This window comes from Monodelphis domestica, chromosome 7, assembly GCF_027887165.1.
Source record: "Monodelphis domestica isolate mMonDom1 chromosome 7, mMonDom1.pri, whole genome shotgun sequence".
In the NCBI taxonomy this organism is placed as follows: domain Eukaryota; kingdom Metazoa; phylum Chordata; class Mammalia; order Didelphimorphia; family Didelphidae; genus Monodelphis; species Monodelphis domestica.
Window position 1 is genome coordinate 212,919 of NC_077233.1, and position 16,874 is coordinate 229,792.

Below are 16,874 nucleotides of genomic sequence, written 5' to 3' on the forward strand. Positions count from 1 at the left end.
GGGCTGGTGCCCCTGGTAGGCCCAGAGCCAACATCGCCGAAGGCAGGGCTCTTCTCCCTTCTGCACGCACTGCTCTTCCCCTGGTCAGAAAGCCAGCCCAAATGTCCCTCGAGCGAACACTCCGTGTCCTCGGGGCCCTCAGACTGAGGTCTTAACTGTCTCCCACCTGCCCAGGAGGGGAGCGGGATGTGGGTCGCTGTGCTTGGCTGGACTCGAGCCATGGCATCTGGCTCCCTGGCTCGCCTGGAGGGATCCCCAAGGATCAGGGGGTCCCCGTGGAACCTGCCCAGAGCTGCCCCAACCGCTGAGGAAGGGTGGGGACTTCCGGAGGGCAGGGATGCTGGGCAACTGCTCCCGGCCTGCCCATGCCTCATCTGGGGCAGAACAGAGGGGTGCCAGCTAACAGGGTGCCCTGAAGGCCCTGCGCCCCCAGGTTCTCTGGAGAACAACTGTCGTTGGGCAGGCACCTCCGGAACAGAATAGAACAGCTTATGGAAGGCAGGAAGATGGAAAGCAGCAAAGGGCTTCTCGGGGGTGCCGCAGGGCTGTCATCTGTGGGGTTGGAGGGACCCCACAGCACCTGACAGGGCACAAGAAGGGCGGGGAGGCACTGCCCCAGCCACCCACCCTCTCCTTTTCCCAACACCCACACTCAAAAGGAAACACCAGGCAGATGCCAGAGCGCCCACGGGATGAGGCATCGAGGTCGAGGGGGCAGCAGAAGGGTGTCTGGGCGCCCCCCACCCCTCTCCTCGTCCCTCTGCAGGAGGACACCCAGGACGGCTGCTCGCCTCCCAAGGCCCCCTGGGCACGTTCGGCCTTTCCTGAGGAGAATGCAGGCCCGGCGAGGCTCTGGGCCCGCACCATGCACACAGGCGGCTGGGCACAGGCCACACGAGCCTTGGACTCTCCGGGGACCGAGGCAACCTGAACCCTGGGCCCAACAGGAAGCTCTTAGAGGCATGAGGAGAAAAAGGTCACGAGGCTGTGGGCGAGGGGGGCCATCAGGAGCAGGGGCACACAGGGCCCCCACCGGTGCCACGGAAGGAGGCCCAAGACCCCGGCTTTGTGGGGACCTCAGAGGGGACTGGAGGGCAGAGGAGACCAAAGCACAGGTGATGCCCAACCAACCAGTCCCCTGCCTCTCCCGGGAAACAGCCAGAAAGGAAATGGGGAGGCTGCCGGGCACATCGGGGCCCGGGGGAGGGCAGCCCAGCCCATGGGGTCACCCCAAGCCCACCGTCTGGGAGCCCTGGGGTCACCAAGGGAGCGTGGAGACCCCCAGGAGCTGAGGGGGCCAAGGGGAGACACAGGGCTCCCTTGGGGCCTCCCCGCTTAGTGTGCGCTCAGCACTGTGGAGTGGCCTGTGCCCCAAGAGAAGCGCCTGCTGCCCCCGGGCAGGGCCTGGAGGGCATCCGCAGTAATGGGCACATCAAAGGGGCATCAAAGGGGGCCAAGAGGGCCGGACCGTGACAACCGGCATCACCAGGCGCAACGGATGGAGCTCCAGGCCGGCCGCCTTCTCCGAGGCAGCTCTGGGCCTCTCTGGGCCTCTCTGGGCCTCTGTGCCAGCGAAGAGGCCGCAAGGACACGCGCTGCCCCAACCACTCCTTCCCGAAGTGAGCTGGAAGGCGGAGCCCAGCCCCGGGGAGGGCCGGGAGGCCCAGGAAGAACTCACCGACCAGCCGAATGACGTTCAGGGTCGTGTTGGTCAGGATGGGAGCGTTGGCTTTATTGAGGCTGTAATCGGACTTCTTGCGACTCCTTAGGGTTTCCCGAGAAATACTGGAGGGAGGGGGAGGGGGAGGCAGAGACGGGGCGGGGGTAAGGGGAGGGGGGAGACAAGGGCCTTTACCCATGGATCCCTGCGGATGGGGAGCTCGGCCTTTGGCCCAGTGCATGTCCCCCTGCCCATCGTGGGCAGCCTCTGTGTATCTAGCAGATCGGGCCCTGCCCACAGAGGGCACCCGCAGAGGGGAGGGTCGGCTTGGTGGCCCCGTGAAGTGGGGTCAACCGCGGAGCCGCTGGGGAGGGGAAGCCGAGGGATCCGCACCCGGAGCCGCGGCACTTGCCTCTTCACGGGGACGTCCCCAGTTTGCTCGTCCACGAAGTCTCTCTTGAGCTCCTCGGGGACGTCGCTGTCGCTGTCATAGTCCTGGTAGGCGCTCTTCTCGGGCTCGTCGGACTCGTACTGAGGGGGCAGAGAGCTCCCTGAGGCCGCGCCGGGGCCCCCGGCGCCCCAGAATAACTCGGGGTGCTGCTGGAGCCGGAAGGGTCCCTTCCCCCAGGCTGGCTCCTCTGCCGTCGGGCCGGAGCCGCTGGGCATCCTCAGGGCCCGGGTGGACATCAGACACCGGAAAGGGGTCGCCTGAGTGCGCTGGACAGCAAAGGCCGAGCCTGCGGACTCCGGGCAGGCCGCCGCCTTGTGGCCGGCACTGCTGAATGAGGGCGGCTCCGACCCCCGGGACGCCCGGCATGAGCGGCATCCGGCAGCAACGACGTTCTGCTGCTCCGTCAGCCAGGCGCGGCGGCTGTGGAGTGCCGGCCATGCCCGGCGGTTCTAGGAGCACCCAGAAGCCTTCAGGGGACTCTAGTTGGTGGTTCCGGGCCACATTCAGGGCCCTTGGGGACCACGCCCAGCTGCCCCAGGGGCACTCAGGCCAGGCCCGACTCGGACCGCCACACACTCACACGCACATAAGCACACCTGCTCACACGCGCACACACACACGCTCACATGCACACACATGCTCACATGCACACGCATGCTCACAAGGCATGCTCACGCACATGCATGCCCACACGTTCACACACATGCACGCTCACACACACACGCTCGCACACGCACCCCGTTGGAAGCGAGCACGTCCTCGGTTTCCTCGTCTTTGCAGTTGGCCTGAATCTCGAAGGGGTTCCCCCCGCCGCGGTCGCACTGCTCGAACAGGGAGGCCGCAGCAGAGGAGGCGGCAGCCGCGGCGGGCTGCTTGCTCGGGGACACGGAGGGGGACCGGGACTGCTCCATGAACTTGAATTCCTACGAAGGAAGGCGGGCCGCTCGGACGTCTGGCTCTCAGCGGAGGGTCACCTGGGCGCGGTGGACGGGCCCCGCCTCGGCCTCCCTCCCGGAGGAGCCTCTTCCGCGGCTGCCCCTCGGGCCAGCCTCATGCTCCGGCGCCCTGCAGACCCCAGCCGGAGGGCCGCCTCCCAGGGCTTACGCTGGGCCTGGCCTAGCCGAGGCTCCCCGAGGGCAGCAGGCTCCGGGATGCTCGGGGAGCGGCCCGGCAGGGGGGCCTCCTCTCCGGCCCCCTCCTGCGGGGCCCCACCCAGAGCCCCTTCCTGGAAGGCAGCCTGACGAGGCCCGAGGGGCCCCCGCGGGGCTCACGTGAAGCTGCAGGATGCTGAAGCTCGACTTCACGGGGCACAGCTCCCACGTCTCGTTCTCCAGGAACATCCTCAGCTCGTCCAGGCGCGTCCTGGCAAAGACAAGGCCGTCACCCCCGCCCGAGGCTGACCGAGCAGCCCCCCCGGCAACTTGGTCCAGGTCGGAGCCGAGACGGAGGAGGCCAGGCCGGCGGAGGCCGGGGCTCCTCCGTCCGTTCCGCTCTCCCGGAGCCCCCGGAGCGCGGTGGGCGAGGTCTGCCCGAAGAGCCCGGCCTCCAGGCCCCGGGCCGACAAACGGGCGTCCTTCGGGGCTTGCGACAAGCCGACAGACAAGCGCCACCAGCACTCCCATTTCAGAGCTGAGGAAACCGAGGCAGAGGAGAGGCGTCGAGCCCGGGAAGGCCGGCCTGTGCCATCTCAGGGGACGCAAAAGCGGGCAGACACAGCCAGGAAGGGCCCAACCACAGCAGGGCTCCGAGGCCCGGGTTTTAGCCACTCACTGATTGGTTAATGAGTGTTTTGGGGAAAGACATGGCTGCACCCGGGGCGATGCCCGGGCTCCCCCCTGGCTTTACGCCTGGCACGGAGGCGGGGACGCTCCTGGGGCACGGTCAGACAGTCGTGGGACAAAGATCGGGGGGTCCTGGGGAGGAGCAGCGCCAGAGAACAGGGCACAGGGCGCCGCCGGCCACTCCCCACACAGAAGGCACCCCAACCCAGGAGGCAGGATCCCGGCCCACACCACAGCCAGCTCTGGTCCCAAGTTCAAATCCAGCCACTTCCTAGCGGGGGACCCTGGAAGTCACTCCATTTCCCCAAACGAGAAACAACGAGAACGTGAGCCAAGCCCTTCGCGCAGGACGCCGTGGGCGCATCACCAGGGCCTTCTCCCTCCTCCCCTCCTTCCCCGGGGAAAGAGAGCAATGGCACGGCGCGTGAGGGCAGCAAAGGCCCAGGACGGGGCCAGGCCCGAGGCTCCGGGCAGGGCCTGCTTGGAGCCGCCCCCAGCGGGGTGCTGACGGCATCAGGCCACGCACAGGGGCCGGAGCAGGAGAGGAAGCTCCTGGCGGGCCCTTCCGTGGGCAAGCTCGCGGCCCCCCCTTCCCGGGGCGCCGCCCCCGCCTCCCACCTGTGGTAATTCTTGAAGTAGTTGATGCTCTGCTTGCGGATGGACTCCTGCAGCACCTCCGACTTGCTGCCACAAAACTCCTCCCCGACCTGCATCAGCCTGCGGGAAGAAGAGCAGTCGGGAAGCCTCGGGCCGAGGGCCGCCCGAAGGCACGACGCGCAGGGCCGGCCCGGCACTGAGGGGCAGGCGGGGGACGGAGAGGGCCGCCACAGCGAGGCCCGAGGAAGGCCCACTGCCGGCAGCCGCCGGCCGCTGCTGGACGCCGGTCATGGAGCCGAAGGCTTCGTCAAAGGCACCTGAGGACAGCCTGACCCAGGGGGACCCCAGTGCACTCGCAGCGCCGGGAGAGGCTCCTCCTGGCGTCCCGCCGCCTCCTTTCCTGGCTTCGCTCCCAGCACGGGCCCTGGAGGAGAGGCGGGAAGGCCCCAGGCGGGCACGCGGGCACGTCACCAGGATGGGGCTTCCTTGGTTTGCCCCGGCGGGGGGGGCACAGACGATTTCTGTCTGTGCTTGTTCCAAAGTTTCCGCTGGTCGACACGACGCTTCTCTTCACGGCCCTTGTTCTTAGGGGACGTGAAGACAGAACTGGCCCCCCTTTGTCTGCTCAGCTACTCGGACGAGGGGCGGGAAGAGAGCTCACAAGCCACCTGCTGGTCGCATCCTCTGACTCCCTCAGTCAGGAACGTGGGAGGCGCTTGGGCCAGGGCGTCCCTCAGACCGTGGGAGGGCCTGACCCTGACCGGGCAGCAGCAGGCTCAGTGCGGAATCCCCCCCAGATCGCCTTCCATGTGCGGCCGCGTCATCCTCCACACGGCGCCACGCAAAGGACGACGTCACCAGACGTAGCGCCGTGCGTGAGGGGGGCTGCTCCCAGACCACCAGTGAAAGAGGAGCCCCTTCCGGAAGGGCGGTGGCCCACGGGCCGTCATTTGGGGAGCCCTGGTTCACACCCTCAGAGGGAGGGGTGGATTCCCCAGACACTGCCTCCTAGCACGGGGCAGTGCTAGGCCATTTGGAAGCTGGGATCGCTTCCCTGAAGTGGGAGAAAGACAGGAAGTGACGTGGAACAAGGACTCTCAGATTCACTCCTTCACTCCTTGGCTCTGAGGAGAGGATTCCCACGATTCTGCTCTGGAGGCGTTCTGGATGGCTGGCTGCAGCTGAAGGAGGAGGCTTACACTGCTGAGACTCCCTGAAGAGCTCACCAGACTTCCACGGGGAGACCGAGACCCGAGGGAGCTTTTGTTCGTCCGCTGGGCAATTGTGGGGTGTTTGGCTAGGAAATCCTTTCTACTTCCCTCTTACGTTTCTCTCTTTTGCTGTATTTATATCAAGTCCGTAAGCGTGAACAGAGTTTTTTGATTTAAGAAGTTAGTGGCTTTTGTAAACGGTGACCACACGGCCCCTTATAACTCTCCCAGTTAGTCAAACCCTAATTGAAGGGTTGCAGGTATGTGATTCAAAGTAGGAGCGCTCACAAGTGACCTTTAACAGCTTTGGTTGGCAAAAGAGGGGGAAAGAGTGAAAGCAGAGAAATGGGAAGGGTAGAGAAGACCTACTCAGCCAGGACTGGTCGCTCTTCAAGGAATGAAACTCTCTCCAGAAGACAGGAAGGGAAAGCCAGCTCTCCACCCACCCAAGTTCCCTCAAGAGGCAGACCAAGGCTATGACTCAAGCTGAAGGTGACTCCTGAGGCCGACCTTCTTCCTTGAGCTGATTTCCTTCCTTCTTGAAGCCGACTTTCTTCTTGGAGCCGACTTCCCGAGCCCCAGAAAGTCGGGGTTTTGTAGGGGCTCCTTGTCCCAAGGGCCAATCACAGCTTCCAGATTGTCTGACAGTGCCCAGGGCTGTGGGATTCACACCTCTCATCCTCTGAGGGTCCATTTCTCATCCAACGGTTCACAGATTCCTGACTGAGGGAATTTCTGAGGGTGTGAATGCTCCAAGCTGTTTGTGAGCTCCTCCACCTAGTTCAAGCTTGTGTTGATTCAATCAAAGCATGAGAACTCAGAACAGGCAAAGGGAACAAAGGGTTCCCTTTCACATGTGACAGACTGAAACACCGCCGTAAAGGGGCCCTCGTGCCGCTCCAGATCACTCAAGACACTCCAGGAACCTCGCTGGAAATTCCTGATTCTTAGCACCAAGCAAGAAACAAAACCGGGAGATGAGGTTTGCCCGATGTGAGCACCACTGATACACAGGGAGCCCAGGACAGTCTACCTGACGACAGATTCCTTTGAAATCAGGAACTCCTGGTGTTTGACGCTGGCGACCATTGTCACAGGAAGCCCAGAACCCTGCAGACGCTCCCAAAGGAAGCCAAAAGCCAGCGGCCACATTAGCTGCACAGAAAAGCCAGGTCGATGCGGACGGCCTCTCCGCTGGGGAGGGACACTGAGCATTGATGCCGAGCTCTTAAGAGAGCCTTCAGGGAGAGGGCAGGAGGCTGACCTCGGAAACTACCCAGGGCTCTGGAGGTCTTCCGGTCTCCTCAGAGAAAGATCTGCTTCCCAGTTTTCAAGGTCGTTTTCCCTTTTTTCCTTTTAATCCCAAAAGGGCATTTCCACTATGAGACAGACATCAAGAGGCCGGACTGCGCTGGACGCTGGCTGTCGAGCCCCAAGTCTTTCCAACTGCAGAATCAATCTTCCATGCCCTTTCCAAAGCTGCCCCATTAATGCGCCGCCTCGGTGCCCCAAGCTTTCTGCCCTTCTTGCCCACCACCCCCAAATCCCACCCGCACCGATGGAAAACCAACCAACAAAACAACTCTGCTGAGCGCCGCGGGGGCTCCTTCCACACGTCCGTCCTGCCACTCTCAGGCCAGGTGGCCAATCCCTGGGCAGACCAGAGGCCCTGCTCTCCCGGCACTGCTCAGGGCCCTGCCGGCACCGCAAACAGGGCTGCCACAGACGCCCGCTCACCTGATTCCTCCTCTCTTCTCTCACCTCAGGGTGCCAGGCCGAGTCACATGATAGGCAAAGAGGGAGAAAGAGGCCTTTCTCGCCTTATTGGTCTTCTCATTGTGCTATATGTTGTGTGTGCACACACGGGAGGGCATGCATGCATGCATGTGTATGTGTGCATGTGTATGCATGCATGTGTGTATGCACATGTGTGTATGCGCATGTGTGTGTGTGTGTGTGTGTACGTGCATGCATGCATGTGGCAGAAGGAGACCGCCTCTAAAGGGCTGGTGCAGACACTCGCCCACTCCCAGGAAGTGTGGCCTGGTCGGACCCCCGAGCAGGCTAACACACAGGGAAATGGCATGAAGGAGGGCGACCTTCAGGCCCCCAAGCCCCGGCCGTGGGGCAGCAGGAGCGAAGGCCGGCGCCCACGCCGTCCTCGGGGGACCTCGGGCAGTCCATTCCCGGCACGGGAGCCAGTCGGCTCCCTCTCTCACGGGGGAGCCCAGCTTCCCCCCCCGGCCCCATCTACCTGCTGATGATGTCCAGGACAAAGATGAAGTCGTCATACTTGAACGTCGACATGTCTGTGCCGAACAGGTAGGTTTTCACCTTGAGCTGGACGTCCTGCAAGACAAGGCCTCTTCCCGTGGGTTCCCCAGCCCTGCCTGGGCCCTGTGAGCCCCCCAAAGCCTGGGGGGAAGGTCTGGGAGAAAGGCGGCTCCTGGGGGTGCACCCAGCCGCGGCTTCCTGTCTCACAGGCTTCCCCAGGCCCGCCCTCCCTCCAGCAGCCTATCACGGGCGAGGACGCCCAGAACAGACTTGGGGTTCTCGAAGGCCAAAGGGGGGCCGTCCCTCAAACAGCAGAAAGGAGCAGAGCAGGGAGAGGCCCACAGGCGCGTCGACGGATCCCCGAGGGGGTTCCTGGTGGTCATCAGCCACAGGGCACCGGGGTCAGAGGAGGCCCCCCGTCGTCCCCGCCTCCATTCTCCGATCCCCCAGCCTCACCTCCTGCCGGTTCCGAAGCACAATGCTCCGCCCCCCGGCCCGGCACCCCCCCCCCCGCCCCAGAGGCGCCCAGCTCCACAGCGGGCATCTCAGGGAAGCGGGGTGCCGGCAGAGAAGCCCCCACAGCGCCCCCATTGGGCAGCAGCGCCAGGGCCACACCCAGAGGCTTGGTGAAGGAAGAGGAGACTTCGGCAACGCCCACAAGCGAGAGGGCAGCCCAGGAACGAAGCCCAAAGACGAGGCGCCGAGGAGCATCCTGGGACCGTCCTCGCCTCTCCTTCCATAGAGAACGTTCAAGGCCGCGACGCCCCGCGGGGGCCGCCATTCCGGAAAGAGAGGCCGGAGCTGTCGCGGGGCGGCGGCTCAGCCCGGGCAGCAGGAGCCGCCCGGAGGGCCAGCCTGGCCCCTTGGACAATGGCCTCCGCCCCCCCCCCCCGCCCTTCCGCCCGCTGCGGCACGCCGACCTGCCAGATCCGTGACAGGCCGTGTTCCAGCTTCTTCTTCACGTAGCTGCGGTCAAAGTTGCTCTCCTCAGAGCCCGCCGCGCCACTCCCTTCTGGAACGAGAAGACGGGACGGCTCCAGGCGGGCCGTGCGCTGCAGAGAGGCCCCTCCCCCAAGGCCACCCGCCCTCCTTCCACCAGCGCCGGGCCAGGACGGCAGGAGACAGAATCCGCGCCTTGCTCGGACGCCCGCCTCCTCCCCGGCGCCTCTGAAGAGGCCTGTGTCTCCCCCGCTGCCTCCTGCCTGCCCAGCGGGAACGGGCGAGCACGGGCGCGGATGGACAGACGGGCGTGGATGGACAGACGGGCATGGATGGACAGACGGGCCCGAGCTGGGCGCAGATGGACAGACGGGCGCGGATGGACAGACGGGCGTGGATGGACAGACGGGCGTGGATGGACAGACGGGCGTGGATGGACAGACGGGCCCCAGCTGGGTGCAGATGGACAGACGGGCGCGGATGGACAGACAGGCGTGGATGGACAGACGGGCGTGGATGGACAGACGGGCCCCAGCTGGGTGCAGATGGACAGACGGGCGCGGATGGACAGACGGGCGTGGATGGACAGATGGGCCTGAGCTGGGCGCAGATGGACAGACGGGCGCGGATGGACAGACGGGCGCGGATGGACAGACGGGCGCGGATGGACAGACGGGCGTGGATGGACAGACGGGCCCGAGCTGGGTGCAGATGGACAGACGGGCGTGGATGGACAGACGGGCGTGGATGGACAGATGGGCCTGAGCTGGGCGCAGATGGACAGACGGGCGCGGATGGACAGACGGGCGCAGATGGACAGACGGGCGCGGATGGACAGACGGGCCAGCAGAGCCGAGGGACACAAGGAAGGGGCAGGCGAGGCCCGAGGCCAAGGGCCAGTGGCCGTGGGACCCCTGTCTGCAAGGGCTGCGCCAGGCTGGCGGCTCCCGGGGGAGGGAGCTGCAGGGGGCCCTGGCGCCGGTCCGGGGGGTCTCTCCCCCGAGCAGGCTGTTTGCGGGGTGCAGGCTGATGCCGCCACACTGCCACGAGCCGGCGGGAGACAGAAGGACTGGTGGGCGCCGGAGCAAGACGGCGGCACTTACGTGCCCTCTGACGGGGGATGCCCGGAGGGCCGGCCGGGGGTCCGCTCTGGCAGCTGCTCCCGGGCAGGAGGACGAGGGCCCGGGCCCCGGGGGAGGCCGGGGATGACGCCCGAGCAGCGGAGGAGCTGCCGGGGGAAGGAGGGCCCATTCCCGGGGCTGAGCCGCAGCGGCCGCGGGGAGCGGCACGGACTGAGGAAGAAGAGGCCGGGGAGCAGGCGAGAGGGGCCGAGGGTGCGTCAGAGAAGCTGCTCCATTAGCAGCCAGGGAAAGGGTCCGCGCAGAGACAGACAAAGGGGGCAGCTTCGGAGGTCAGTGGACAGAAAGCCAGGCCTGGAGACACGAGGAGCTGGGTTCCAGTCTGGCCTCGGATACTTCCTCCCGTGTAACCCGGGGCACGTCACCTGACCCGCCCTTCCTGCTCTCCGCCTCTTGGAGCCAACACGAAGGACTGATGCTAAGGGGAGGGCCTGAGAGGCGCAGGGACGAGGGGGCCAGAGACGAGTCGCCTCAGGAAGACAAGACACTCGGACCACCTCCAGCCAGGAGAGTAGCCGGGGAAAGCCGGGAGGCACCACGAGGAATGGGCATGGAGGCCACGGGGACAGAGCCGAGGGGGCCAGTGTAAACCTCAAATTTCCTTAGACTTATAAATGTTGGAAATTTCACCATTGGGATATTTCATACTTGGAAAATTTCTTACTGATAGTCTATTGGAATGGGAACCCCATTGACATGGGAGGTTCCTTCTCTTCCCTTCTTAAGATTACTTTAGGACAGAAACCCTTTGCTGAACAATGGAAAGGACTTTGACCTATGCTTAAGCATAGAACAGGAATTTCTTTGAGTCATGATTGATTTTAGAATTGATACAATGGAGATACTTGGAATCAATCTCCACCCTATTCAGTCCTAATAGGATTGAGTAAGGGCTGCAGCCTAGATCAAAATTTAATTATTCCAATCTCTACCCTACTCAGGTTAACAGGATTTAGAAAGGGCTGTAACAAAGGAGTAAAGATTTAATCATTTGAAAATATGACCTTCAACAGACATGTGCAAAAGCCAGAAACCTCTGGGCGGTCCTGGGTTAAGCTAGAGCCACCATTGGCACAGGGAAATTGATGAACAGTGATTGGTAGATGGGAAGACTGAGGGGAGGCAACTTGGAGGGTTTCCTTAAAGATAGGGGGTCTGAAGACTCGGGGAGGTGGTTGAGGTTTTGGTCGGTGTGGTTCCTGGACTCTGAGAAGGCTTGCTCTGAAGGAAGCTGAAGGTGGGGGCCTCTGAGACTGTTTCTCCATTTTGGACACGTGAGTAATAGGGACTGATCTCTTTTCTTTGCCCCAGCTATCTAAGGGCTTGGGCCTTTTGGCCCAGCCTAAACAGAAGGGGTATTTAAGCCCTATTTCCTTCTCTCCCTTTTTCTCTCTCTCTATCTCTAATTCCTTTCTTACTCCTATTGTAATTAAACTCCAAAAAAGGCTGACGGCTGACTTGAGTTTTTCATTTAGGAATTACATAGCTGATTCCTTGGCGACCTTAAATTAATATATATCAGTCTTTTAAAGTGATTCCTTTGTTACATTGTGGCTGACCACACGGGAGTCTAAAGAATCCTCTCAAATAACTTTTGAAATTCCTTGCCTTTTTACTATACCGTCTCACCACTCAGTCCTTTTTCTTTTTAACAAAAAACTTGGCTTAAAGACACAGCTGCTAGAACACGTGAGTATAAAAAACTTTTTCTCTTTTCTCCTTCAGTTAAATTGGAATCAGCAGTTTTTTTTCTTTTTCTTCCCTTTAATCTTAAGGGACAGCTGGGTAGCTCAGCGGATTGAGAGCCAGGCCTAGAGACAGAAGGTCCTGGGTTCAAATCGGACCTCAGATACTTCCCAGCTGTGTGACTCTGATAGACAGAAAACAGCTGTTTTAAATCTCAGCAACAGGACTCTAAAGTCCTGGCTGGAAGAGCTGTTTCTAAATATCCTTTCCCTTAAGGAACAACTTCCTGGATTAAAAAAAAAAACCCCTGTGGAAAGTTTGTTGCTTTGCCCTGCTCCCCACGTGTTTTGTGAAATTACAAAATATATATATAAAAATGAGTACTACATTCTTTGACAATTATATGGCAGCTGAAGAAGTAGGGGCATTGAGGAATGAAGGATACCTCCAAATTTTTATATTAATAGGTACTGTCAGTTTTTTACTCCTCAATACTATATTTAGAGATGAAAAAATAAAAAATATTGAGGATAAAATAAAACAAAATGAGGATAAAATAAAACAAAATGAGGATAAAATAAAACAAAATGAGGATAAAATAGAAAATATTGAGGATAAAATAGAAAATGTTGAGGATAAAATAGAAAAAAAATGAGGATAAAATAGAAAAAATTGAGGATAAAATAGAAAAAATTGAGGATACAATAGAAAAAATTGAGGATAAAATAGGAAATATTGAGAATAAAATAGAAAAACTTGAGGATAAAATAGGAAATATTGAGAATAAAATAGGAAATATTGAGGATAAAATGGGAAATATGGAAGATAAAATAGGAAAAATTGAGGATAAAATGCAAGCCCAATTAGAAGATCTAAAAAGTTTCTTACAGGATCAATTGGCAAACAACCACTCTACCAGAAACAGACCTGTTTCTGAACCTTTGAATGAGGAAATTTCCTTCCCTGAAATAGAGATGGAAAACACCTTCCCTATAGCCCAGTTAACAGACTGCTTCTCTCGTGTAGTGCAAATCTTGTCTGAATTTAATCTCCAAAACCCTTCCCCTGCAATCCCAGCTTCTCATGTTCCTTCTCCTACAGAAAACCAAATTCCAATGCAAGGGAGATCTTGTCCTCCTAGAGAAACCTGTCCTTGTCAAACTGACCCACAGGTGCAAAATTCAACTAGAGGCCTGTTTCCTCTAAGAGAAGTACCTGAAATAGGACGGAATAGGATTCCGTTTACTCCCCAAGAAATAAATGAATTTACACGAAATATCCCCACATATGAACAAGATCCTTTTCTAGTAACAAAAAAGATGGGAGACATATTTTTTCAGTATAATCCGTCTTACAAGGACGTTGAGAGCTTACTACAGGCTTTTTTAAGTGAACGTGAAAAAAATAAAATAATGCTCATGTCAACAAAACCCGGTGGCGTAATGCAGCACATTGGCCATCTCAGGATCCCAATTGGGACTATAATAATCCTGAGGACTATCTACAACTATACCGTTGTAGAGAGGCCATCCTCACGGCCATGAAGGAATGTGCAGACAGTACAGATAAGTGGATGGAACTGGAAAAAATTAAGCAAAAGGAAAACGAAACACCCTCCAGATTTATGGACAGAATTATCGAGTTTGGGGACAGATACTTAGATTGGGACTTAACTAAAGAGAATAGTTTAAGTTAGAAGAATCTTTGTAAACAATTCTTGCAAGGCAATTAAAAATTATTTTAAAACACAATGCCCAAGATGGTCAGATATGGACCTTGAAGAATTGCGAAAAACAGCTATATATGTTTTAAAGGGAAACGAAGAAAAGGAGAAAGAAAATAATGATGACATGGAGGAAATGAAGAAAAAAATAAGATATTTAATAGATAGGATAACTAAATTAGAAAGTGGGCATGATAATGAACCAACGACAATTGCCCCTCTCCAGAAATCCAATTATCAATCCATTACTTGCCACTTCTGTGAGAAGAAGGGCCACAAAATGATGGAATGTAGAACCTTTCTTAAGATGTTTGGAAGGAATACACAGTTTAATAATAGTTTTAGAAATAATAACTATAGAAATTATGATAATGGTTATAGAAACCAGAATTCTAGAAATTATAATAATGACTATGGAAATAACTATAATGAATATAGAAATAAGAACTTTAGAAACCAGAATTATAGAAATAGGAATTGGGAATTTAATGACAATGCTCAAATTGAAGAAAATTTTAATGATAATACTCAACAATATATGAGAAATGGCGCTCGTCCAAAAATTACTCGAGGTACTAATGACCCTCAGAGAGGTGCCCTTCAGGGGGGTGCCCAAGGAATATCCCAAACACAATGATGGTGCCCGGGGGGGGCTGGGGCACAGGAATCAGAGGATACAACCTTTGATTTCCCAGACCCTGATGTCCTACTACCCGTTGTCCCTATCCACTGCCCTCCCCATACTAATGAACCCCATGTTACCTTAAAGGTGGGTAACACCTATTATGATTGTCTATTAGACACCGGAGCTTCCTGGTCTGTATTAAAGAGAACACCTGATTTACAATGTTATTCTATTGGCTCAGAGAATGTAATGGGAGTATCAGGAATAACCCAAAGAGTTAAAAGACTTCCTCCTAGAATGGTGTCTGTAGGACCCCTAGAGGTACAACACTCCTTCCTTTTGATGCCTGACTCCCCTTTAAATTTGCTGGGGAGGGACCTTCTATGCAAACTCAGAGCCACAATAACCTGCTCCCCAGATGGCTCATTATCATTAGAAGTACCAGAGGAATCTTTCAATTTACTCTCTGTACTTCTCTCGGAAAACCAGGAGGCAAAAGAACCTTCCATTTTTGAAATACCTAAAGATATACCGGAGTCTCTTTGGGCCACATCTTCTTCTGATGTAGGCTTACTTAAATCTGCTGTTCCTGTGCAGATAAAAACTAAATCTAGCCCACCTCCTTCTATCCCTCAGTATCCCCTCTCAAAGGAGGCAATTGAGGGTATTACACCAGTTATTAACTCATTAATAGAACAGGGAATAATAATCCCTTGCAAATCTGAATACAACACACCCATCCTGCCAATTAAAAAACCAAAAAAAGGGCCCGATGGCAAGCACATCTATAGATTCGTACAGGATCTAAGGGCAGTGAATAATCACGTTATAAAGAGACACTCCGTAGTTTCTAACATACATACTATTATTTCATCTATTCCTAGCACAGCTACATACTTTACAGTAGTAGACTTGTGTTCAGCTTTCTTTTCCATACCAATACATGAAAACTCCAGGCATATTTTTGCTTTCACCTGGAAGGGCTCACAACATACCTGGTGTCAGCTGCCACAGGGTTATGTCGAAAGTCCGAGCTTATTTGAGCAAATTTTGAGCCAAGACACAGACAATATAACATTTAAAAATAGCAAATTAATCAAATATGTAGATGATCTACTCTTGGCTTCAACAGATGCAAAAACATGTCAAGAAGATAGCAAACACCTTCTTTTGGAATTGCACAAAAGAGGACATAAAATCTCTAAGGATAAAGTTCAATGGTGTCTCCAAAAAGTAGAATATTTGGGATTCATCTTGACTGCGGGTGCTCGTTATATTTCTCCAAAACGAATTGAGAACATTCAAAAATTGAGTGCTCCTACCACTAAGAAACAGCTGAGAGCAATTTTAGGAGCAACAGGGTTTTGTAGACAATGGATTCCGTGCTATGGGGAAATCACTAAACCCCTTATAGCATTAACAAAGGATTCGGTTCCTGAACCCCTCAAATTAGAGCCTGAACACTTGTCAGCTCTATCAGATTTAAAAAACGCTATCATGTCTGCCCCTGCTCTAGGCATCCCAGATTACAACAAGCCATTTACTTTATATGTGCATGAGCGAAGAGGAGTGGCCTCTGGTGTGTTAACTCAGACTTTGGGACCTTCTCAGCGCCCAATTGCTTATTATTCTGCCCAACTAGACCCAGTAGCAGCAGGAGCACCACCATGCCTTAGAGGAGTAGCTGCTACAGCCTTACTAGTAACAAAAACCGTTGATTTAGTATTGGGATGTCCATTAACAATAATGTGCCCACATGAGATTGAAGCATTATTGGTAAAACATAGAACACAGGCATTCTCAGATCAGAGAATTACAAGGTATGAAATAACCTTATTAAATAGTGAAAATATTACCTTGAAACACTGTTCAACTCTTAACCCTGCCACCTTGCTTCCAGATTTACCCACTTCAGGAGAACCACTACATAACTGTGAAACATTAGTGTCCATGGCAGAAAAGCCTCGAGATAATCTCTTGGACACTCCCTTAGAAAATGCAGATCTGATTTTATTTACCGATGGTTCCTCTTTTATGAGGGATGGCATACGTTACACTGGAGCTGCCGTAGTCTCAGAATTTGCCACTGAATGGTCAGCTTCACTACCTTCTAACATTAGCGCTCAAGGAGCAGAACTCATAGCTCTAACACAAGCTTGTATAATTGCCAAGGATAAAAAGGCAACAATTTATACGGATTCTAGATATGCTTTCGGCATTTGTCACTCAGTCGGGATGCTATGGCTCCAAAGAGGATTTTTAACCTCAGCTGGAAAATCCATAGCTAATGCAGAAATTATTAATGAAGTTCTTTCTGCTCTCAAACTGCCTAAAGCCCTAGCTGTAGTTCATTGCTCTGCCCATACAGGTGGCTCTGACCCTGTCTCTAGAGGAAATGACCGAGCAGATGCCGCTGCAAAACTAGCAGCCATAGAAGGACCTGGATTAATTTTAACATTAACAACCACTGATAATTTAAATTTATCACTCTCCTATAATGAAAAGGAAGTGGAAAAATGGAAACAAAAATTTAAAGCAAAACAAATTAATGGAGTCTGGGTGTCAGCTGAAGGAAAACCCCTGCTCCCTACAAGTTTCTATAACCAAATTTGCCAATCTATTCATAAAAATGGTCATTTTGGCACCCAGGGCATTGTGGACTCTGTCAAGAGAGTATGGATAGCCCCTGGTATAACTACTGTAGCCTCTAAAGTATGTTCAGCCTGTCCTATTTGCCAGGCATATAACCAACATGCATATCGTGGAAAAGCCTTTGGGGGACGTCCTC

At 55.5% G+C, this 16,874-nt stretch overlaps 1 protein-coding gene across 3 annotated transcripts in view; it reads right to left on the bottom strand.

The window, feature by feature from the left end:
* Positions 1–16,874, bottom strand: part of VPS50 (VPS50 subunit of EARP/GARPII complex) — a 67,419-nt gene that overhangs the window by 13,706 nt on the left and 36,839 nt on the right. For all 3 annotated transcript variants that reach the window (XM_056803991.1, XM_056803992.1, XM_056803993.1), the window contains 7 exons: positions 8,895–8,986; positions 7,955–8,049; positions 4,511–4,609; positions 3,383–3,473; positions 2,849–3,034; positions 2,073–2,191; positions 1,679–1,785 (listed from right to left, as the gene is read on the bottom strand). In XM_056803991.1, coding sequence (XP_056659969.1) covers positions 1,679–1,785; positions 2,073–2,191; positions 2,849–3,034; positions 3,383–3,473; positions 4,511–4,609; positions 7,955–8,049; positions 8,895–8,986 — 789 coding nt within the window. The remainder of the gene's footprint in view (positions 1–1,678; positions 1,786–2,072; positions 2,192–2,848; positions 3,035–3,382; positions 3,474–4,510; positions 4,610–7,954; positions 8,050–8,894; positions 8,987–16,874) is intronic.